The sequence below is a fragment of the Pyricularia pennisetigena genome, chromosome 1, assembly GCF_004337985.1.
Source record: "Pyricularia pennisetigena strain Br36 chromosome 1, whole genome shotgun sequence".
In the NCBI taxonomy this organism is placed as follows: Eukaryota; Fungi; Ascomycota; class Sordariomycetes; order Magnaporthales; family Pyriculariaceae; genus Pyricularia; species Pyricularia pennisetigena.
In genome coordinates this window covers 1,320,327-1,343,907 of record NC_043740.1, presented here as the reverse complement: position 1 = coordinate 1,343,907, position 23,581 = coordinate 1,320,327, and the positions used below count along the sequence as shown (strand labels likewise).

The following is a 23,581-nucleotide window of genomic DNA, read 5'->3' as shown; positions in this document are numbered from 1 at the left end:
CTAAGACCTACCCGGTTCCAAGTTGCTTGACCTCATCAGCATCAGAAATCTGAAGTGGCATGCGGCGAATGCAGGGACACAGACGCAGCAGCAGCGACGGAAGATGGGATCCTCCTATTCAGGCTCAACGCACGGCCAGCAGGTAGCCCCTCCAGACATAAAAGGCCAGGCCGAGGCTGCCAGTTGAACTCCTGCACACCCGCACCAGAGGCAGATGGAACTCAAAAGGGCCAGACGAGATGCAGCATCGCTGTGAGCCACTGACTGAGCGGAACGTGCCTCGCCTCAAGGGTCTGGTCCTGGCCCTGTGTACTGCTGGTTCACCCTGCCCGCTCCTTGGCTGACTATGCATTAAACCAGGACTGCCAACGGCCGGTAGTAGTTACTCCTGCACTCAAAACGATAATCATGCCAAGTGTTGAGTAGCCGGGGTAAAAAGCTTCCAGTCTGTATTTTTTGTTGTTGTGCAGCAATGTAAAACCTTCTACCATAACCGGAAAAAAAAACAAAAATTCCCCGTTTGTGCCGAAGATGACTCCCTAAGACCCAAAGATTTGACCGAGACGAACGTGCTCCCTCCATTCAAGTGTGGGCCCTTCCCACGGAGATGAGTAGCGATAACAAAAACATTCGTCGAAATGATGAAAACACCTTGCGTATAGAGAATGCCCGTCCCATAGACAGAGCGACTGGAACCGCCCGCCCAGCCCGAAAAGCCAACCCGATCCTCATTACAAAAGACCTTCGTCGCCGTGGGAATGATCGGTCGGATCGGTCATTTATCGTCGTTGAATGCGTTTGTTCGTTGCTTAAGCAGTGGGGTTGGGGTTCATCTAAGTGAATCATGGCAATCAGTACCATGATCGAGTTGGACTGCTGGGTTTGAAGCTCATCTATCCTCACCTTCCTCTTGCCACCAGGGGCAAGGGTAACGTTCACGAAACGGCGAACATACTGCTCACGCTTGTGAGCGCGTCCCTTGGGCCTCTTAGGCTTCTCCTGGGGCTCAACCTTGGGGGTCTGCGACTTGACCTTGCCTGTATTAGAATGTTGATATTAGCATCCATCGATGGAATCGAGTCGCTCCCTTGTTCAATCAAATATGCAACCGCTTGTCCAACGAGAGGGCTTCGCGATGCCGGGTGGCGACACCGAAAAAATCTCGTCGGTCGGAACAAGACTCGCATTCTTCAATCGTCTATGGTGCTGTCATGCGGAGGGGGATGCTTACCGGCTCGGGCAAGAGAACCGTGCTGCTTTCCCATTTTTGCGAGTTTTGTAGTATGACTGACGATAGAATCGGTCGGTACTCAATCGTTGGTGGTTTGTCGGTAACGTAGTCTTCGATGGCGACGCCGGGCTATTTTGGAAAGACGGATTGTCGAGATTGTGCGAACAGTGACTGGTGGGGCGTGGTCCCCGCTTCTTGATGGTGATTACATAAGGTTGGAAGCCACACATCACGTGAAGTGACTCAGTCTCGCTCATAGCATCACGTGCACGTACACCATTTAGCCGCTTGGGCCGCCTTGGCCGCCTGTGGAGTACCAACCATCGATTAATTACGGATGCGTTTGTGTAATAAGCATGCACCTTTAATTCAGTGTCGCAACTTGGATGGCTTGTGATGGCTTCGTGACTGATTCCTCTGGATGATGCGTTCGCCCGTCCGAAACAGATGAAGCCTTGTAATGGAAGCGATGACAAACAAAAATAGAATAGAAACCTGGTGTTATGCCTCGCTGTCTTGCTATGGATATGTGTCTCCCCAAATGAAAATAGCACTTGCTAGCTCACACCAAAAGGTATCAGGCTAGCGCAAGGTACGCAGCAAGGCAGGTAGCACAGCACCCGCCACGCATAGTCGAGCGCCATTGCACAGAGAGCCTGCCGGAGCAAAACGACGTCAGGTAGTGTTGACGTGATCTTGGTCGAAATAGTTGATATTGCATCATGCTGCGAAACATGACAAGCACTTCCCTTCAACTCGGTCCTTTCGCACATGCTATCGAAGCGCCGGTCAAGCTCCGGTCCGGCAACCCATGTCGGACTGTCCCCAATTGGTTATTATGTAAGCAAAATTCTGACCTGTCGCCTGCCTGTCTTTTGGTCATGTGTGGGGTTTTACTTGCGGCATCGACGTCAAGGAAACTCCGCTGGCAGCTTTAATAATGTCAGAGGTGAGGAGTCAGTCATTCATCCCGTCTCACATCGTGATAACCTGACCTCTGGAAAGGGTGGCCACGGAGAGTCCGCTTCTGCCACAGTATCTACTCGCGGTCTGGGTTATTGTGCTGGTTTTTATTGATTGTTTGCCATACTTTTGCGGAACAGCGGAGCGTCGCCTTTTAACTTCACTTATTTGTGTTTCTCTGCCTACCTTGGTTATTGTTATCGCCGTGCTTGGTTGGCTTCCCCTCACTCAAATTCAAGACTTCCTGCGTCTGCCTCTGTCGACAGCGCCCCAAGCCATGACCACGACAATCCCAGCGTGAGAATTTGCATCCAAACAGCTGTATGCGACGGTGAACTCTGTTATCTCAACCAGCAAACGTAATCCGCGAAACCAAGGCCCTTCGAGCTTATTCGAGCGCATACCTGCCTGTATGCTTAAAACGACCACAACTTGAAATTTCTCAGATCTCCCCTTCCAGTCATGGCTGGGCCGGCGGCTAAACCTACATCTCTGGGTCGCACACGACAGCGAGAGCGTTCCTCTTCCTCGGCCTCTGCCGCTACAGCTTCCACCTTTGGCCCGCCATCGACATCGGACGGATCTTCTGCGCGCTCGTTATCTCCTATTGGACACTATACATCTTTCTACCAACGTCGCCGAAGAAATAGCAATGCGGTCGCGACCGCCCGTGCAAAATACTTTGCATTTGCATCAGCCATCTTGTCAGCGCTTTGTGCTGGCTCCATCACCACATTCTCCCTGTACGGACACATATTCCAATCAAGATTACGATATTCGCAGTTCGAAGTAAATGGAGTCGCGATCGCCGGATCCGTCTCATCATACCTCCCCGTCCCCGTTCTGGGGTACCTCTGCGACCGGCTAGGGCCAGCACCACTGTCGCTTGGGGCAGCAGCAATATTCGGAGCAGGCTATTCCCTGGCGGCGGCTGTTTTCATGCACGTGGATGCGGGAATTCGCTTCGCAAATGATGGGGACGCAAATGCGGCGCACCTTCTGGGCGCCAAGGCTGGAGGACCGTTTACATACGCACTCATGATCGCGGCCTTTGTCTGCATTGGTACCGGCACCGCCAGCATGTATCTAAGTGCTGTTGCAACGTGCGCAAAGAGTAAGTGACTCACGTCTTCCGAAGTCGGACAATATGACCCAAAGCACGGGGCGTTGCTGACTATCATCGAATTTGCTTTCAGACTTTGGCAAGGGGAAACATCGCGGACTGGCACTAGCTGTCCCGATAGCCTCATTTGGCCTTAGCGGCATGTGGCAGAGTCAGATTGCCAGCCGGGTTCTCTATGAACGCGCGCCTAACGGAACTCGCGGCGATGTAGATGTTGTTCGCTACTTCATGTTTCTCGCCATTTTGCTCTCAATAGTCGGTGTCATTGGCTTCTTTAGCCTTCGCATAGTCGACGAGGAGGAACTGATTGACAATGCTGTTGAGGAGCTTGAGCGCAGTGGCCTGCTCGATAGCAGCGTGCTTTTTACACCTGGTGGAGTCAATCGAGCTCCGGGCGGCTATGGAACCATCAATGCTGTCGTTGGAGAAAGGTCCAACCCATTTGACGATCACGACCGGGCAACCAATAGCTCTAGCGACGAAACCGCTGTTGCACCCGAGTCTGTCGGTCTACTCAGTCCGACCGCGAAGAACGGCGATGAGGAGGCTGCAGACATTGATGATGGTGCAAGCGACGAGGCACGGAGAGTCAAGGAGTGGGTTCTCAATGCCGAGACGCGACGCTTTCTTTCTGACCACACAATGTGGCTCTTTGCAGCAGGCTTTTTCTTTATGGTGGGGCCTGGCGAAGCCTTCATCAACAACCTGGGCACTGTGATCCAGACGCTTTACCCTCCACCAGGCACAACGGCACACGTATCTCAACCTACGTCTGCTGCAACGCATGTCTCTCTGGTCGGAATTACTAGCACAATCGCCCGGCTTGCAACGGGAACATTGACGGACCTGCTTGCTCCTACCCCGGATACTGCGCACATCCAACTCACAGCGTCCCAAATCTTGGAACCACCATCATCCCCTGGATCGGGGAGATGGGTCAGAAGGGTCTTTCGGAGAGGTCGTTTCTCCGTCTCTCGCGTGGTCTTCCTGCTTTTCTTTGCAATCCTGCTCTCGGCGGGACTCGCAACTTTAGCTTCGGGGGTTGTCCAGAACCACGGCGAGCGGTTCTGGATAGTGTCTTCTCTGGTCGGCGCTGGTTATGGTGCTGTTTTCAGCCTTACGCCTATCATTATCACCGTGATCTGGGGCGTCGAGAACTTCGCCACGAACTGGGGAATCGTCGCCACAATGCCCGCCCTCGGCGCGACGATGTGGGGACTAATATACTCAGCCGTCTATCAAGCGGGAGACACGGGCGGCGGCGGTGACATCTTTTGCTACGGCAAGCAATGCTATGCCTCTACTTTCTGGGGTATGAGCGGCAGTGTATGGGTCGCGTGCGGGCTGGTGATGCTGGCCTGGAAGGGAAAGAATGGATGGAAACAGAGGGGGATTGTCATCTAATAAATTATATTTGTTTTTGCAGGTTCTTTTTTCTGTCTCATTTCTTTTGTTGTGATCTTGGTGGCATTCATTCGTTTTGGTGGCGATTACGGATTAGGCGTTTGGCGTTTGTGTCTATTCCTGTCATTATCTGCATATGGATCCGGCTGGGTGGTAATGTTATTTGGATAAATACAACTGCACTGTTTTGACAGATACAGAGACAACAATTTGAGCAAATAGAAACTTTGTGCCAAGTGTTTCCCCGGCATTGAATCACGCCGCGTCTCATGCTTATCCATGCACCATGGCGTTCCGAATAGCTGGGGATGCTTGCCCTATCCTAGATGTGTTCTTTAACGGATGGATTAAGTTCAGACTGTTTTTTCCTGATTTATTACGTATATACCTTTTCTTCCTGACTTGCTTACAGGAGGAAGTCTATTTTTGAGACTTCGGGCTGTTTTTAAATGGTTCACCCTGGCCAAGGGATCGACCGCCACGCCCACACCTGCCTTACTGTACAGAGTGACCTCAGCAATGGTGACATATATCGCAGCATGAAATAAGCCACCCTACCACGGCCTGCCGTTGTTCTCACTACCAAGAATGCAGAGTGCTAAGGCTCTGGGTATTTTTTGAATCAAGATCAATCGTGGTATATACGGTCCTAAATTCGAAAGACATTACACTACAGCAAGGGGCAGGCAGGTGTGCTTCCCCGAGTTCACAGGCAATTCCTAAAAACCCAAGTTTGCGTTAACCCTTGTCCAATCCCTTTCATCGTATGAGCTTAAAAACCCCCCGTCCATATCCGTCCCGTTACCTTTGAAATCCACCCCATATCTACTCTCGACCCTGGACCCTCCTGATCCAGTCGTCCGTAACGCGCATACCGTCCACGACGACGACGCCCCTTCCCCTGCCTACGCGCTCCTCGCGCTGCCACCACTTCTTGACGCCCTTACTGGGCCGCTCCACCTCGGACTCACTGTCCGCTAGACCGCCGCTGCCACTGTCAGCGCCGACGACGAGGATGATCTCCTTGTTGAGCCAGGCCTGCATTTGCGAGACGACGATGCCCTCCTCGCCCGACAGGGACTCTTGGAGGTACACGACGTCTGGTTGGAGGTGGCGCAGGATGTGGCTATAGCCGGTCGAGCTCGTGAAGGGGAGGATCATGGTCTCTTTCTCCACGAGGGCGAGGGCTTGGCTGTAAATTGCGTTGAAGGCTGGGCTTGACGCCGTCGCTGCTTGTCTTTTGGAGGGTCAGTTATGTTTGCTGGTTTTCAGAGTGAAACGGGAGGCTTTCAAGGGGGTTGGAGTCTGAGCAGGGGAGATGGTTATAAACTCACAAGGGCGTCTTCTCGTCTTTTGGTGATTGGGCCTGGTTGTGGCTGATATTGGAGAATGACGAGCTCAGAGATGGGGGAAGGTTGCCTGAAGAGTCAGCTCCGGCTTCCTTAAGACCTGGGGCGTAGATGAGAACAAAAAGCTTGATCTTGGAGAAGTCGACGGTCTTTGGAATGTGTGATAGCAGGGACTAAAAAAAAACCTAGGGTTAGCAACTATACAGATACACTCAACAAACGGGCTACTAACAGCATGCTCGTGGAAACCGTCCTCGTCGACTTCATCCATACGCATATCAGCAGACACGACTATAGCGACGGTCTTGCGCTTCTTGCTGCCGTGCTTCGACGAAGATCCCTTGTCCTTCTTCTTGGCGTCAGCCTCCTCCGACCATGTCTCGTGGTCCGCGTAGGCGTTCTTATCCTCCTCGCGGATGGCTGCGAGGGCACTCCCGACGGCGGCACCGGCCGCGGCGACGCCAGCTGCAACCGTCTTGCCGGCGCTGTCGAGGAACTGCTGAGGGCTCGGGGTGCGACGCAATGCGCCCGACATGCGAGTCCCCCAACCGCTTACGCCCTCGGAGTGGGCGTCGGCGCCCGTCTTCACGTCGAGGCTGCGGTTCGCAGCGCCGTAGGGTGGGTTGTCACCATAGTCTGCGTTCTCGTAATCGAGGTGCTGGTCGCCTTGTTGATGTTGGGCATATGAAGATGCCGTGTTGTTGCCGCCGCCGTTGTTGGGGCGACTGGGGACCTCGTCGTCATCGTCGCTGCGCTGGCTCCATGCCCAGGCGGCAATGCCGACAGTGGCGACGGTGACGGTCAGCACCAGCGGGACCCAGTGAGTCCAGACGCCGTGTCGGCGAGAGGAACCGCGTTGATCCGACATTTACTGGTGGCGGGGTGGCCGTAGGTTCATTGCATGCCAGTCGCCGAGATTGACAAAGATGGGACGACAAGTCGTGCACATGCGCGAATCGCGGGCTTGACCGTTGGGATTGTGGCTGTTTTTGAGATTCGATAGATGTCGGTATTCGCCTTGGTCAGGTACCTAGGCAGCTGACTATCGCAATATGGACGTGCGCAAGGACGTGCCGCTCAATTGAGGCTGGGCCGGTCCTGTACGGATTGTCCACTCTGGTCGAGTATCGATATGATATAAAGTGGCTGGGAGGCTGTTCAAGGTCGGTCAGGTCTTTAGGTACACGGTAATAATGTTGACAACGGTGCCTGAGCTGAGGCAGGGGGCTGCGGTACTCCATTTTTCGGTGGTTGGCCGGGTGCCAGTGTTCAAGTCTCCACTTCGTAATGCGTATTGCTTGGGATGACGCACCTTCCTGCCCGGCTGGCCGAGGGTCAATTGTAGAGAGTGGGGCGGGGGGTTGTTGAATGGAAGATGTTATGCAAAGCACGTGATGCGCGGGGCAGTTCGAAGTGGGATTGGTTTTTGGCATAGAAAGCTTGCTTCAATCCCTAGAGTAGCAAATTGTCAGTCAGATAATGACTCAGCATTGGATATAGCATCACGACAGTGACTTTTTAAGAAGGGTGAAAAAAAAGTAAGAAATCTCAAAAAAATTGAGTAGGGTTATCAAGCCAAAAAGAGCGCGCTTAACTACCGTTGAACACGATTGCCATCAATTGCTTTATCATGCCTCACGCCGTCACGGCCGTGGCCCCTGGGCTGCAGGCCTTGATTCTCTGTGGTCCGGGCTCGTCTTTTCCTACATTCACCACGAATCCCGATGAGAACCCCAAGGCTTTGCTGCCCATAGCAAACAGGCCAATGGTTTGGTATCCATTGAGTTTCTGCTATAGGGTGGGAATCACAGGTGAGACTGCTACCATATTCGATCCATACCGTTTCCAAGCCCGGACTAAGGGAGGATGATAACTAAACTGCCTGATACTATTCTACAGACATCACCCTTATTTGCCCGCCAACGGCAGAAGAGGCTCTCAACGCCTCTCTCAAGACTAACCCCTTCCTTACCAGCTTACCTCTCCCAACACCCACTCTTCTAGCCCCCAAAGACCTCACATACAACACGGGAACCGCAGATATTCTGCGTCTTCCTGAGGTTCGCGAGGCTGTGACTCAGAACTTCTTTGTCCTTCCCTGCGATCTAGTATGTGAGCTCGGTGGCGATCAGCTGGTCCAAGCATGGATGGTCAAGTCGGCCAAGCTCGACGGCATGTTCACGGAGCAGCAGTCCACTCATGAGCCGCGCAGCGGTGGTCTCGGCGTGTGGTACGACACTAAAGCAAGCCCTATCAAGGGCGAGGAGACAGATTTTGTCATCACGACTACAAGCCCAGAGCTGCCGGTTACACCACCCAAGGACTCTGTACTGACGCGACTCCAGAACGTGGTGTATTCAATGCCCAAAGATACGCTCAACGACATAACGGATGACAACGAAGGCTTCCCCATACGCCACGGGTTGCTTCGTGCTCACTCCAGGATACGGATGGTATCAAGTCATCGGGATGCGCACATCTACATTTTCCCACGTTGGGCGATGGATCTTGTCAAGGAAAACCCTCACATGGAGAGCATTGCCGAAGATGTTGTCGGTTGGTGGGCCAAAGCCACCTGGCAGAACGGACTTGGAGCCAAGCTGGGCTTGGACCGTATTTTGGGCACGTCCAGCGACGAGCAATCATCCGAGACGTCCCAGACTAGCAGCCCACCGTCTCCTACCAAGGCCGACAGACCTACACTACCGAAGAGGCTTTCTTCTGTCCCAGAAAAGTTCCAAGTTCCTCATATTACGGCGTATATTCACCCGTCCGGCCCAACAGACCCGTTGATTCGCCGTGTGGACACAGCACAAGCACTCCTTTCGGTCTCACTCCAGCTCGCTAAACTCCCTTCACTGGAGGAGACGGGCGTCGCAGCGGCAACATCCCCCTTTGCGCATTCCCGCAAGGTTGCGTATCCGGAAGGCGTACGACCCCGAACGACCATCACTCGGCCCGACAGCCTGGTGGCTGACAATGTCATTGTCGAGGAAAAGGTGTCAATCAAGGAGTCCGTCATTGGCGCCAACTGCAAAATCGAGGAGGGCGCGAAACTGCAGGGCTGCCTGCTGATGGACGGTGTCGTCGTGGGGAAGGGCTGCAGGCTTGTAAGGTGTATTCTCGGAAAGCGCAGCCAGATTGGAGAGGGCTCCACTTTGATGGAATGCGAAGTGCAAGAGAACCTATTGGTTGAACCCAAGAGTGAGCTTGATTTCTCCCTTCCCGCCTTTTTCCCATTTCCCGGTACGCACATATATGTGCGCGGTCATATGCGAAGCTATGCTGATACTTGTGTCCTTGTCTATAGCCGAAGAGAAAAACACCAAAATCATGAGTTCATCTGGTCTCGAAGCTACCGAGGAGGAAATGCAGGAGGTCCTCGAGGCGATGTCGGACGTCGAGATTGGCGACGAGGCACAATAGGGCCACAACTAGAGTGGATCGGAAGCGCGCTTAGGTCACACAGCCGTCCGCGGTTGGTCGCTAAACGGCAACGCATAGCATGCAGCAATATTGCCTGGCGGGTCGGGTCGACGGCTAGCCGACCCCAACGGCCGCCCGCGATTCTCATCAAAAACGACTAGCTAGTTTACTCTGTCAACTTATTTTGGTGGGGCGCGGAGCAATGCTACAGACGTGGGAGAGCCTTGCATAACCTAGGTATAAGGTGGAGGTTTGTCATAAACGGCCAAGGGCGCGACCTACCGGCTTAATCGGCACTGTTGGGTGGGACGGCAGGCCGGGAAGGGTTGGTTTCTCAATGGATTATGCAGGCAGAGCAACACTGTAGCAATTTGCCATGACGAAACTTACTCCAGCCTCTGGCACAACCAGCTCTTCAAAGAAGTTGGGTGTTGCTGAAATGCATTGATGTGGTCTTGGAGTGATCTCAAGGTTCTAGGGCCGAGTATCCAGGGCTCTGTATCTACGAAGTAGCTTTGGCTATTGTTCCTGATCCTAGATCATGACGGAATGCCGGCTCCATGCTAGTCCAGAACTCTGGTTCGTCCCGATTTCACTCATTTTGATTTTTAACCCGACTGATATTTCCATCTCGTGACTTTACTCACCTCAGCCGAAGCTTCTCTTTCGCTCTCTCTATCTCCGTCCCACCAACAACTGACAGTACAGAAATTGGGCGACAGGCTGTGGCTATGATGGGCGGGGAAAACTTGCTGGGAGCATGGACCAATCACAACCCTTACCATCCTCTCGGTAAGTGTTCAATAACCTGCCCATGGGGGACCAACAAAGGCACCCCTTCCAATTTCCCGTTGATATTGTCAGAGCGAAGCAGGCTTGCAACAGGTTGTTCTCTCTCCTCCAATATGGCGCTACGTACGCTTTGAGAAAGATTTTCGTTGAAATCGAGGGGTTTTTGTCTATAATGCAGGAGATTCTATTCCGCGAACAATAGGGCTACATGTACGACATTGGGGTCATAATAAGGCATTCTGAACGTGTATTATGGTTTTACCGCAGTACTGTGAAGCGGCAAAACAAAAGGGTTGTGTGGGGTGCGTGAGCTTTTGGTTAGTTTCCCTTGATGGAAGGGTGGGTAGTATGAACAATGTTCTCTGCAAGTTCTCTGGCTCTCTGGTAAATGGTGGTGGTGGTGGGGGCTGAAGGAAGAAGAGCCAAAAAGGAAAAAAGAAAAAAAAAAAAAAAATTCCCCGTAGAATGGGCAGGCGGCGCCCCCCACCCGTTCCATAGGCGCGTAGAACATGGATCACATGAATTAGCGAGTTGAGGCGTAATTTTGCCGACAAAAAAGAAAAGTAAGGAACAGAGGGTGTATAGGCATCAAAGATGCAAAGTTCAAGTAGCACAAGACAATTCCGACTTCATGTATTGCTTATAACGTGAAACTGAACCCTGCATCGAGTAGTACATGTCAAAAAAGAAACCTACAAAGAAAATAAAAAATGAAAAATAAAACTATATTCCGACGACGGAAGTTTTTATTTTCTTTCGCTGCCTTTTTCTTCATTTTTGTTGTCTGGCGGAGGCGCGGAAGTTTTGCTCCACGACAACAGATACCTACTTACCTGCATACCTGTTGTTGGGGAAAGGTGTGGCCCGATTGCTTTTCTAGATATCGTATTTGCTCCGTATTCTCATGCCCAGTCAACCGGTAGCTGCAAGCGGCAGAAAGGAGGGGGAGGAAAAAAAAAAGTAAAAGCAAAAGAACCAGAACTGTTTGGCTACCCTTTTAGATGTGGAGTAAGCAGTTTAAACAACCGTATCAGGAGATTGTTTCCATGCGGTAGATGCTATAGTAGGGTAAGTACTCACTTGCCTGTCTCCAATTGGTCTATTTTCCATGGCCACATTAGTTTGGGCGATTGACTGGTCCAGGCAACTCTTGCGGCCATGCACTACCGATCAAGCGGGGATGAAGTGGTCTGTTGAAGCGCAAAAAAAAAAAAAAAAAAAAAAAAAAAAAAAAAAAAAAGACACTGGACGGCCAACAAGACTGATGGAAAAATCCAGGATAGAAAGCCGTCTGGTCCGATCCTTGACACTCCACATATCTTCCTAGAAGATCCTGATTTGCGCCCGTCTCCATGGGTAAACGAGGTCGCTCCAATCTTTGATTGGGGTACGTAGCTGGACTAGGTTGCACGAGGACCTCTTTCTGGATGGCCTTCTTTTTGGGCCAGACTTAGCTAGGGTGGAGGAAGCGAGGCGAAGACTTGCTATCCGCAGTTACTCCGAAAATTCCATGGGTAATGTTGGCACTGTTACCGCCGACACCGTCCAGGGTTGTGCTGGTTGGAAGAGGGGGAGTGTGCATGCAGACGAGAGGAAACTCCAAGGTGAAGAAGAGTAAGAGGAAGAGCAAAAGAAAGTGGAAAGATTGAGTTAGTAGATGGAACTGGAGAGGCTGAGATGATTTGATATTGCAACTAGCTAGACTAGTCTAGGCTTTCTGATAAGCTAACAGATGGAAAACGAAATACGACACAATACGCAAGTGTGAAGACGGGACCGATGATTTAGACTCGAAGATTTTGATGTCGGTAAGTCCGGCATGGGAGACTAAAAGTAGGAATTATACCTATTTTGACATGACTGATCAAGGGAGGCGTAGGATCTAAAGTACGATTGCTTGCTAGTGCTTGTCTCTTTAGCTCCAGACCTTGCCCAAAAAGGAAGGTTTCAGCGGCCTGAAGACTCCCTCACATCAGGAACGGGGACATAGACTGATGTCGAGTGGCCTTTGATCGAGCTTAGAGCTATTCGACCATGTACACTAAAATATTCAAGGTATCCTTTTGAGGCCCAGATAGCACTGGCTGGGCTTGGTAGAGTATATTCGCCATACAGAAGGCATGCATCGCAGCTTTTTTCCTATGGCCCTTGAAAACGTTTAGAGCTTTAGACAGAATAACCAAGCTAGTGACCACAGCTATCATCTTTTTGGTCTCGGGTTGACACCCTTTAACCTATGCTATACCTCGTACGGGATAGCCCGATCTGTTGAGTTAAACGTGGTCCACTATTATATGGACTTTCTGCTTTTCTTTGCCTGCCTGTATGCTGAGTGCTTGATGACGATGAATGGCAGGGGCAAACTGCCCGGATCATTTGACTCTGCCCACTTCTACCGGACTCAGGGGCTCTGTAATTCCAAAAAGTCAAACATCCATCAGCCATCCTCATTATGTGCCTAGTATGTTGGTGATTTGTTATCAAGTTCCGAACCTTAAAGAGGCAGGCGATCAGAGCTGTATCGCTCGGATGGAGGATCCGGGGGCTCTTTCCCACCCAAAGCGAACACCTAGGTCTATCGCAGCAGGTGATTGGATTCAGAGCGAGAACATCCGAGGATCCGAGATCGCCGAACTACCCTAGGAGGTCGCCGAAGTGGGATAAGTGCAAATAGGCAGCTTGGCAATGAAGGCATCGCATGTCAAGGGGTGCTACATGCCGAGGGCTGGGGTTGCCTGCAAGTGGCACTCTGCTAGTAGTACTTGGCACAATCGCCACATTCATTTGGGCATCAGGACATTTCTGCATAGTTGTGAGCGACGCGTAGGTATACTTTGACCAGATATGAACAAAGCGAGCGGTAATTATCGTGGTCACGATTGTTCTTTCTCGGGGTGGAAAGAACCCGTAGAAGGGTGCTGCTGCCAGTTGCTCAGTATCATGGTCGCTTGCCAGCTTACTTGCCAACTTGCTTGCCAAAGCACTATCCTCAGCAAAAAAACTCCTCCCCGCGCACCACGTCAGGTCAGATGTGATGGAGTGGATGCCAATTTGGAACTAATCAAAAGGGTGTTTTAGGCGTGAAACTTGATCAGACCAACTAGGCCCCTGCTGCTGGCTAGCCCTATTTCCTGCGCGCCCAACCAACCGCGGCGATCGATCTAACTGCTTGACTGTTTAGGATAGACAGACGCGTGAGGGCGAAGCAGCACTTGGAAAGAAAGCCATCGAGGCATAAGACATCAAATGAATATCGTAAATGCCTAGACTGCCCCGCGATAAACGCCCAACGGCTTGATATTCGCTGTTGGTTGCAGCGATGAGAAGCAAGACGACCAGATGTAAGCGCCGGGGGCAAAGTGGAGGTTGTTAGGATCTCACGGTGCTTGAATTTTAGCCAAGACTTGACTGACTTTTCTCTACTCTTTACTGTACGAACTGCTATAGTAATTACAGGATGGTACAGTATGGTTGGCCCCCCACTGTAGCCCAGGTCGGCCTTGATCCGACCCGCTAAGCCCTGATTCTAAGGACCCTTGTCTAGTACTGCAAAGTGCACAGGGCACCCAAGGGGCCGCCAACGCCAAACCGCCCTGCCCTGCCCTGCCCTGCAGGGAAGTCAGCATCCATCTACACTACCAAATCTGATCACCCAGCTGAGATCCATGAAGGAAAGGACGGCAACCAGAAGACACCACCGCTCGATGGTGGCGTGGCGTGGCGTGTCGGTCCCGCCGTTCCCATTTGTGCGATTCAGGGTCTGTCATCAATTGCTTTACCTTCCTTTCAGCGCGGCTGAAATGGGATGATTTACAGTGGACATGGTCACGTCATTCAGTATCTACCCAATATCAAAACCTAACTTGGCTTACAACTGTACTATCCAAAGTCGCCGATTTAAAAATCACTTTACCGGTTCATCCACTACCCTCCCCGACCTGCATTTGGCTGCGGCCTCGCGGTAAATGGGCGGCCCCAAGCAACGCCAAATATCCGCGTCGCCCATGCACTCGCTGTTTGTGTCGCGCAAAAACCCACTAACTAACCTTTGGTGGCTCATACCATTTCTTCTCTGACGTTTTCACCGGTCTGACGGCTCCGCTTGGCAGTCAGCCACGGTCGATCTGATGAATTACCCTACCAGGCCAAGCTAATACTCTTTGAGGTGTCTTTTGCGAGAAAAAGGCGGCAAAGACACCACAAACATCGAACGCTGCTTTCTTGTGCCGTAGAAGACAGAAAGCGACCGTTGACAGACCACGCTACACTTTTGGTTCCCGCAACCACGTTTACTTGACCGAACCAAAAGTAGACGAGGAATAAACGCTCCGACGACTACGACGAGCGGCGTTTCCGAGCAACCTTGTTTCGACCCCAACTTAGCCATCGTTCCATTACTTTTTATTTTATTTTTTTATACCTCTTGTCCTAGGTATCTACCTATCTATCGCCTAAGCTAGACCATACTCGCGCGTGTTCTCCAAAGCGTAGTTTGTCCGCTCCCCGTACTTCGTACTTTGCTTGATGTTGTCGCCAAAAAAGAGCTGGCAACCCCTCTAATCCTCATCCTGCGCCTGTCACTCTGACGTTAGGATCGTCCGTGCTCATTCAGTCTCCTTATTTTGTGCAAAGAGCAAGCACAGCGACAGCTAGGGCGGATAAAGAATAGCGAGCAAGCCACCACCGGACTGCGGGCCCAGAAGACGGACACCAGTCTACTCGCAGAATGCTCCCTATTGCCCTCAAAGTTGTAAGAGATTTCAGCTACGTCCTCAGTTGATGTCAGCACAGAGCTCCCGGGGCAATGTCTCATGGCCAGCCGTTCGCCAGAGTCCGGGGGCGCTCAATTGTGTGCCAAAACTGTGGCAATCATTGCCCATTTCCATTCCAGACCTATGCTTGGGTGTCCATTCCAGGTTTCAATTAGTGTCAATTTGAGATGCTTATGGAGATATATACGACAGTCGCACTGACTTCGGCACTGACTGATTGATCTACATCGAAATACTTCCGATGAGTAGCCGGGCCGTGGTTGGTCATATCCCTCATTTATGCGTGTTCATCCGGTCAAGCTGACCAATACCTTTAACCTTAACTGGAATCGGCACTCGACGGCGCGCTTATGTGTTAGCGTCTTATCTAGACTGGTTCAACGTTCGATCAACTACTGCTAGACTAGAGAACAGAAGCGAGCAGCCCACACACATATGCTAACCCCGACATACAAGTCTTGACGTCTACATAGGTGTCTTTACTACAGTAATTTTTTTTTCTTTTTTCTTTCTTTTGATGTGTTGTGAGTGCTAACAACGTTACACTGCAGTAATTGTCAAATGCGGTAGTTGGCTGTGCACCGCCAACGCCGAGCAATACAGTACGTTCACAGCCCGTCTTACCCCGGCATCTTACCCCTTCCTCAACTGGTCGACAAAATAGAAATTGCGATCTTGGTTATCTGGACCCACCAGACCAAAGGTCAAAGTCAGCCTTGAGACCTACCTACAGGTGCTACAAGTACGGTAGTATGGCAATACAGAACTGGTAGGGTACCTGCTGCATCCACACGCCGATCTTGCACCCACCCACAATAAGGTACCTGGAAATGGAAATGCCCCTTGCAAAATCAGAGCTTAAATCAGGAACAAGCTATCCCCCACTCGGCTGTGTCTACTCCTGCTCTGCCCTTCTCTCCGCTTTATGCGCTCCCTGTTCCTGTCTGTTTCTGCTCTATAGTTTGTCCAGATCTCTCCACACCAGATCCCGCGTTGTCAGTCTGTCTTGACGCAATGAAACGTCTAGACTAGCCAGGCCCAAGTCCTCAAACATTATATCAATGCAACCAATGCAAAGGGCTTCAAGCAAACCTAAGGGCAGGTCAGTGCTGGTTGATGGTGGTAGTGGTGGTGTCAAAGAGATCGGCCAACATGTTCTGAACAAGTACTATTTCTTATCTCCGTGGCAAGTGGCTGCAGTCCGTTGATCGTGGGCCGTAGCATTCCAGCTCGAGGCTCTACTGCTTTCCCCATCTAGCCCCTCGTTCATATTGCACACCAGGGGTATGTCTCTTCCATATTCAATTTCATTATTCCTTGTTGACCAGGGCGTCTCCAATTGCTTAAGCACACCCCTCTACCCCTACTCCAGTCTCTTTCCACATCCTTTACTGCCTTTCACTCCGCCGTCACCTCTGGCGTCTATGTCGAGTATAACTATTCAGGCCTTCCCTCCCACTACCAGGACTCCAACTCTCTCATCCTCCCCATCATCATTAGCATCATTACCTCCCAAGAACAAGCACATTATTCTCGTATCCGGCTTTTCATATAGATAATTGTATCCTACTGCATCATCAGCATGGATCATTACCTCCCCAGTTTGAAGTACGAACACGGAGGCGACATGGACAGCAGCTTCTCCAGTGTCGCGTCCTCAGACTTCTCAGGGAGTCCGGCATCAACCCGTACATCAGCAACATCTATAGCCTGCCACTCACCGCCATCACGGCCCGCGTCCTCTATTCACTATGGTCTCCACGGCATTTCTATGAACATGTCGCCGCATCCTCCACTCATCACCCAGGATTATGTTCATGTGCCCTCGGCCATTACTCAGGGCTATGTGCATATGCCTTCGGCCATCACTCAGGACTACGTACACGTCCCTTCTCAGAGCAACGGGGGATGCTCTAGTGGCCCGCATTACAGAGACAGTTGTCCAGCTCCGGCGTATTTTCCACTCCACCACAGTCTACCGGATTTCTCAACATCTGCCCCTTTTATAGCGGCAAACCATGGTTATCACGTTCGAGGTACAGAATCACCATCAGCCATGTCCATATGGTCCTACGACGCCCCTACTCCTCCGTTCTTCGAAAGTCCTTGTCCTTCTCCCGTCTCTGCGGCTGGTAATGCCTCAATGTCGCCAACACCTTCGCCTAGAGCCTTTGTTCGCAATAAGCAGCGAAGGAGAACCTCGCCCAAAGGCACCCGAGGTAGAAAACCAAGGCGGGTGGCTACGACAGCTCATGGGATTCAGTACGATGTTATTCCAGCAAGTAGATATGACTGCAAATTCCCAGGTTGTGGTAACACCTATGCCAGGCCGGAGCATTTGAAACGCCACGAGAAGTGAGTAATCGCCTGGATACACAAACAAGCAAAAAAGGCATGAAAGGACAAAGCAGATGCTGACCAATTTGCCACAGAAACCACGATGAGAATGCTACCATTTTCACCTGCGAGTTGTGCCTCGACCTCATGCCCCCGGACAAGGTCCACAGAGTCAAAAACCGCTTGGACAACTTTATTATGCATGTCAAGAACCACACTGATTTGAAGGGACTCAAAACCTCGGCCGCAAAGACAAAATTTCACCCAGGTGCGCTGGCATACTTACGATCCCTTGAGGCTCAGCAGAAGAACAGGGGCCGGGGTACCAGGAAACCGGAGGATGAGAACAAATTGTAAGCAGCAGTCCGGCGGATTGGAAAAAGATTCGATACATTGAAACAAGGTCGTGGTGAGCGCACATAAGAACTCATTCTCGACGGAGGATGGCGACATGGCAGCAAACGAGATGGAATTCCGCTTGGTTTCATTTGGGAGTTTTTAGGAGTCACATTACACCATGGGTGATAATCTTGCTTTTTCTGTACGCCGCGACCTCCAGCTTGAACATTCGGGGGCTTTTGCACTGTCTTTTGTTTTCAGTTGCTCATTTTCAAAGTCAGTTGGGCTTCATCTCTTGTATTTTCTAGTGCAAATCTATTTGAATGCTGTGAACAATTTCAAAAAGGGGTGAAAAAAGAAAGAAAAAAAAAAAAAATCATATATCGCATAGATCTGATCTCTGGTATCACGTACGTCAAAGCAATGCTGTTATGTTTGTTAAAGCGGGTCACCCAGCTGCAACTAACTTGGGATGGCAAAGATCTCTTCTTGCCCTCTTACGCAGCCCGATGCCTCTGTCTCTTCATTCCTCCCTAGGATCGCGTTCAGTTCCAGGCTCCAACACCCCCGGCCTCCTCTCTCTGTCCAGGTGGGGCCGTTTCTGCGAACCCCGTCGTCACTTGACATTCCCATCCGGGAGCTGGGGCGTCAATCCTTTCTCGCTTAGGCCGCGCATCATCCCCGGGGGGGGGATTTTGAAGAGGCTCCCGAGAGCGCGTCCGAGACAGATTAATTTTTGTTTTCCCTTTGCTCTCCTCGCTCGCCTCCTGCCGAGGCAAGCAACTGGAACTCGCGAGAACGCAGGCTTTGCTAGGATTTTGGGGCGTTGATGTTGAACTTCATCATCTACTCCATGTACTTGCACTACTTGTCTGATATATATATGTCATATCCTTTGGTCATTTTCTTTTCTTTCTCATTTGGAGGGGCTTTCCTGTTGTAATGATGATCACATATCTGTGAATGTTGTTCGTCTCAGTACATATTATATGATTGGCTACCGGGGGTATTCGGTGGCGTTTCCCGGGGGTTGGTCTTGGGCCTCTGGGCTGCATGGGTTGCAGGTCGATTTCGGGAGTTTTGATACCCTTACCCCCATGGCCTCCCCTCACGTCTTGTTCCTCGCATGCCCACACTCCTCTTCAGCCTGTTGCGCTCGCGCTTTTTCTTTTTTTTTTTTTTTCTTTTTTTTTTTAATTTGCCGACGGGTCTCATGGATGTTGCTCCCCGCCTCCGCATCCTCCCACCGGCTCACAGCTGCACGATGCTGGAGGGTGCATCGTATGTTGGGCAAATCGAAGACTGGCTGGAAGAAGAAAGAGACTGTAGATGAGGGGTTTGGAGGAGGATAACCAGGGTGAGAAATATAATGCATTCAACACATCCACTTTTCAGGCACATCTTATTACATGCTTGGAGAAAAAAATGCTGGAGCACCCCGTGGCAGTACGCCTTTTGTGAGCAGCAATGAGTTCTCAGCTAGATAGATCTTTGAATAATTCTGCGTTTTGATCTGATTTAAAAATTCCCGTCAAAGACATGCAAGGGCGTGCAAAATCCTTTTGCTTGATCAAATATAAACTGGCTGCTTTCGTTTTCTTCTTCTCTTATTTTTTCTTCTTATCTCTAGAATCACACTCACCGGTTTCCCGTTTTGCGATAACATCCGGGAGTCCAGAGCCCTGCTTCCTGTCCTTTTATAACCAGGGGACTCCCCAGCAGGAGCAGTTGACCGCCTACCTAGGCCTGGGCTTGGCAGGCATCGACCCTGGTTGACAAGTTGTCTACGTTAGACAGAGTACAAGAACTGCAAATTACTCTGCGCCGGAATTAATTGATAGCTAAGAACAAACAATAAAAGTTCACACATACTTCTGCTGTTTGTTGTCGTGACGGTTCCGGTATCCGACCGGGTGTTTTTTTGGACTTGTCTGTGTTGCAGCAGCTGTGGGTCAGAGTTGGGCCGTGGGACTGAATATCGAATGGCGTTAGTGGTTGGGAAAGCAGACATATATTACCTGCGTATTATTACTCTTGGTATTACCGGTATTACCTCGGAAAATGTGGATCCCGTCGGAAGTACATACGAAGTACGAACACTAACCTTACGGCTAGGCTTGCTAGGGGTCCTTGAACCCTTGTCATTGGTCTCAAAAGGGTACGGGCCTCATCACAACTTCATCCCGAACATAATCAAGCCACAGAGCAGAACGACGTGGAGCACTCAGATAATCAACTCAGCCGTATGCTGGTCATATGCAATACCTCCCCCAACATCCAAAAGCAAATCATAGCCGCAAAATGAATCTAGAACATCACTTATCAAGCCTGGCTGGGCATGTAGACTATTTTATACGCACAGGTGTGCATAACAAAAAGTCCACAAAAGATGGCTCGAATGGGTGATTGATTATTTCTCCAAACTCCAGACACTAGGGAAGAGGGAAAAAAAAAGGTGGTGTGTGGGCCCCCCCTGGCCGTCATCACAACCACGTCAAAGTCGAACCATTTCTACATGCTTGGAATATCCACCCTAGCAAATGGGAGCCTGCAGAGAAATGTAGAACACAAGACAGGACCACGGGGATGGGGGGGCGATAGACCACAAAAAAGAAAATCAGAAAAAAGAGCTGACGGCCAAATCCCTGTCCCTGGCTTTTTTTTTTCTTTCTTTTATTTCTCCTTTTCTCATCGTCATTGCAGCCAAACAGGTCCGGGCCAGATCTGTGGACAGGGTTTTGAACAGGAAAAAACAAAAAAAAAAACAGCAATTTCAGGCTGTCTAACCCCGACACAGCTCAAAAGATGGAGAGACAAATTTGTCCACGGCCTGACGCGAGTGTGATGAGCACAGACAAGAGGGCCGTGAAAGGACGACCCAGCCCTGGCGACTGGGACTCATTCTAACGGCTGCTATAGTAGATGAGGATAACTATGGCCTTTTCCAAGTGCCTCAAGTCGGATGTCACGGGACAAAATACGTCTTTTTGACTGAGTTACTCTCATTCACCAGCCCATCAGCTTTGCGTAGGTTCTAGATCAGGAAGCTTCTTACCTACATGGAGGTGGTATCTATGCTGGTAGTGCCAAAACAAGGATGATATTGAAAATAGGAAGACGAACCAAAATCAACAAAGACCCCAAAAACCACACAGCCGAGGAGCTGTTGGATGGGGCCACCCAGATAATGACGTTGATACATGCTGATAACCCTTGGCTTTCTTTCTCAAAGCAATTTGAGAAATGGATCAGCAGGTAGTTATAGTACGACCGGGGGGACATGAAGCCCTCAACGCAATCATGGCGCAATGTGAGTAACAACACTACGACATCAACAACTTAGACTAGGCACTAAAAAGGATCTCTGAGACCTGTATTTCCTTTTTTTATTTACGTGAAAAGAGAAGGTCTTCAAAAACCAAGACACGGTTTAGTTCAATTGGGTAGATGAATAAAAGGGGGGTGTGCCTCACTGACTACCACATCCAGACACGTCAGGGAGATTTTGTTCAAGCCAGAACGCTAGTCTAGCTTTTGTAGGCTGTGGCATTCTGTGTGTCTCAGCTTTGTCCCTCTGGGGCGGAAATAGCATTTTGGTAAGGGGGTGAGGGGAAATGATGAAAGGTGGGTGGCACAAAAGTCGACTTTGATTTTCCTCGGTTCCAAAGACCTGGGTACTTGTGCTACCCACCCAAATCCTTTGCCCCCAAGGGCCCCCCGTCTCCCAAAAGCCGCCCCTCAAAATCTTGTGATTCCCACCCTTTCACCTTTTTCCCAAACTTTTCGCAAGCTTGGGAGAAATTAGAGAACCACCGATCTGCCGCATTTCACATTTCACTGGGAGAAGAAGAGAGAAGACAGGTATGTCCNNAGGTTGCGGTCAATCAAAATTGCGGGGCTTTCAATGTGCAAAATAAGAAAAAAAATGATATCTCAGTGTGGCAATTCAGCACATTTGGCCTCCTCCACTTTACGGTGAGGAACGAATTGGTTGGCGATGTCGAGCAGGCTGGGGACAATGGGCTGGAATTCGAGTTGAATTCTTGAAATAGCTCTCTGGTAACAGTTTTAAAGTACTTGTAATACTAAGCGCGTGTCATGAAGTCTCTTTATTGGTCAGACTCCAGCACCAGCAGAATTCAGTCTGTATTACATAGAATGTTGTCTTACAGACACGCTTTGTATGACCTCAAGCTAATTAAGATTATTATTAAACTTTGAGTTTGTGGTTCTGACGAGCTTGTGGCTATTTTTATTTCAACTCTGCATTTTCTCCTTCTTCTTTCAATTAAACAATTCTAATTCACAAAAATACAAATGTATATTGAGCCCCATGTTCTTTGTATTCCCCGAGAGACGATAATCATATCGTCATCATAATCTTCATTGCAATAACCGAAGTTAACACCCGAACTTGATGCGGCAACAAGACCTTTTTGTGGGGACCTTGTCTCGGATCTTTAATGGAGAGGGACTGCATGGTCTTGTTGAAAGAGTGCACTGTACGTACCGTAGAGTCAGAACTCAGAATAAAGCTTGCTTACTTAGTTCGATGCGTGATGTGCCCTGGATGCTGGTGCTTACCTGGTAGCGAAGAGGCTTAGCTGAGAATGATTCGACCTAGGCAACCAAAAGTGTCGGACATACCTGACTGTCTGTGGTTACCATGACGGGATCGAGTTGGGGGGTCCTCAAATAAGCGGTTCTTTGCCCCTCCGACATGTCTCTTATCCTGGGCCATAATGGATGGGATGATGGTCCAAGAAAGGAATCTAAAGACTGCAGTCGCGCGTATCAGATGGCAGCGCTTGAGGGCGCTTAGGAGCTCAACGCCCGCAAGGTATCTCCCTTTTTGGACGATTGCGGCAGGTCGGAACCAGGTCCGGTAAGTCCATGATACATGTCGAGTTCCATTTTTAGTTCCTGATGCGGGGTCCAGACGCTGATGGCAAGAATTGGAAAAAGGGTCTGTCGGGTTTCATTGTCATGATTGTTGGTGTGTACAGAAGCGTCCTGATTATGGTACACATGACCTCAAATGGGGGACAGAGGAACACATTGCTGCGACGGCACAGCCAACAAGTCGGCCCTTTTCTTCTAGACGTCTTCGTCACTGGGCCCCCAAATAGCAGCCCCCAGGGCAGTGACAATGGCCGGGCGAGTCGGCTCATGCAATGCAATGCACTGCACTGCAGTGCAACCAAGCAGGGTTCCTGGTTGCGACAAGCGGTATGGTGGATCTGATTGGACTAAGTTATTTTAGGTATGTACATACGTACATACTCAATACTACCATGAACAAAGTGCAAATCTTGAAGCTTGCTTTTCCTGATCACCCAAAGTAAGCCGCATGGCTTAGTTCCCTCTTCACCAAGAGGCGCCCCGCAGAGTGTGCACTTAACTTGAAGATATGGTTGACGAAGCCTTTGCAGTAGCAGGCCTCTTTGGAAGTACCACAGCAAGATGAGAAGTAAGTACCAATGGCTCGCTACTGGGCCGAAGTCCAGTTGCTTTCTGGGACGGAACGGCGGATAAGCATTACCGCAATCGGAAAAATGAACCGAACTGTCGGGACGGCTCGCTGCTTGCATCAGAATCAGGCTCTTCTAGACTAGCTGCCACAGTCTCAACTGGGCAGGAAAATCTTGAGGGCGACATGGGTGCCTAGAGCTCTCTTGAAATGTAAGGCCGGGGGTCGGGGGTCGGGATGTCAAGGCCGGCGATGTCTGCAACAGGGCACTTGCAATTCGCTTAAGGATGTGAGCAAGAAGATGATGCGGGGAACTTCTGTCATCCACCATAAGGAAGCGGGAAAACCGAGATTTTCAATCTAGGTATTCGGTGG

At 50.4% G+C, this 23,581-nt stretch overlaps 5 protein-coding genes across 5 annotated transcripts; 3 read left to right on the top strand and 2 right to left on the bottom strand.

Moving 5' to 3' along the window:
* Window positions 1-809: 809 nt before the first annotated feature.
* PpBr36_06965 (uncharacterized protein) lies at window positions 810-1,265 on the bottom strand (the record flags this gene model as incomplete). The annotated part of the gene is made up of 3 exons (XM_029894105.1): window positions 810-833; window positions 904-1,037; window positions 1,232-1,265. 3 exons carry the CDS (start codon window positions 1,263-1,265, stop codon window positions 810-812), a joined length of 192 nt encoding a protein of 63 aa, XP_029747906.1.
* Window positions 1,266-2,656: 1,391 nt separating this feature from the next.
* PpBr36_06964 (uncharacterized protein) lies at window positions 2,657-4,721 on the top strand (the record flags this gene model as incomplete). The annotated part of the gene is made up of 2 exons (XM_029894104.1): window positions 2,657-3,308; window positions 3,391-4,721. 2 exons carry the CDS (start codon window positions 2,657-2,659, stop codon window positions 4,719-4,721), a joined length of 1,983 nt encoding a protein of 660 aa, XP_029747907.1.
* An 825-nt stretch (window positions 4,722-5,546) lies between these two features.
* Window positions 5,547-6,938, bottom strand: PpBr36_06963 (uncharacterized protein; the record flags this gene model as incomplete). Its single annotated transcript, XM_029894103.1, has 3 exons — window positions 5,547-5,958; window positions 6,056-6,243; window positions 6,303-6,938. The coding sequence occupies 3 exons, from the start codon at window positions 6,936-6,938 to the stop codon at window positions 5,547-5,549; spliced, it is 1,236 nt and encodes a 411-aa protein (XP_029747900.1).
* Window positions 6,939-7,700: 762 nt separating this feature from the next.
* On the top strand, window positions 7,701-9,496 carry PpBr36_06962 (uncharacterized protein; the record flags this gene model as incomplete). Its single annotated transcript, XM_029894102.1, has 3 exons — window positions 7,701-7,881; window positions 7,970-9,316; window positions 9,381-9,496. 3 exons carry the CDS (start codon window positions 7,701-7,703, stop codon window positions 9,494-9,496), a joined length of 1,644 nt encoding a protein of 547 aa, XP_029747901.1.
* A 7,146-nt stretch (window positions 9,497-16,642) lies between these two features.
* On the top strand, window positions 16,643-17,754 carry PpBr36_06961 (uncharacterized protein; the record flags this gene model as incomplete). The annotated part of the gene is made up of 2 exons (XM_029894101.1): window positions 16,643-17,415; window positions 17,493-17,754. 2 exons carry the CDS (start codon window positions 16,643-16,645, stop codon window positions 17,752-17,754), a joined length of 1,035 nt encoding a protein of 344 aa, XP_029747902.1.
* Window positions 17,755-23,581: the final 5,827 nt, after the last annotated feature.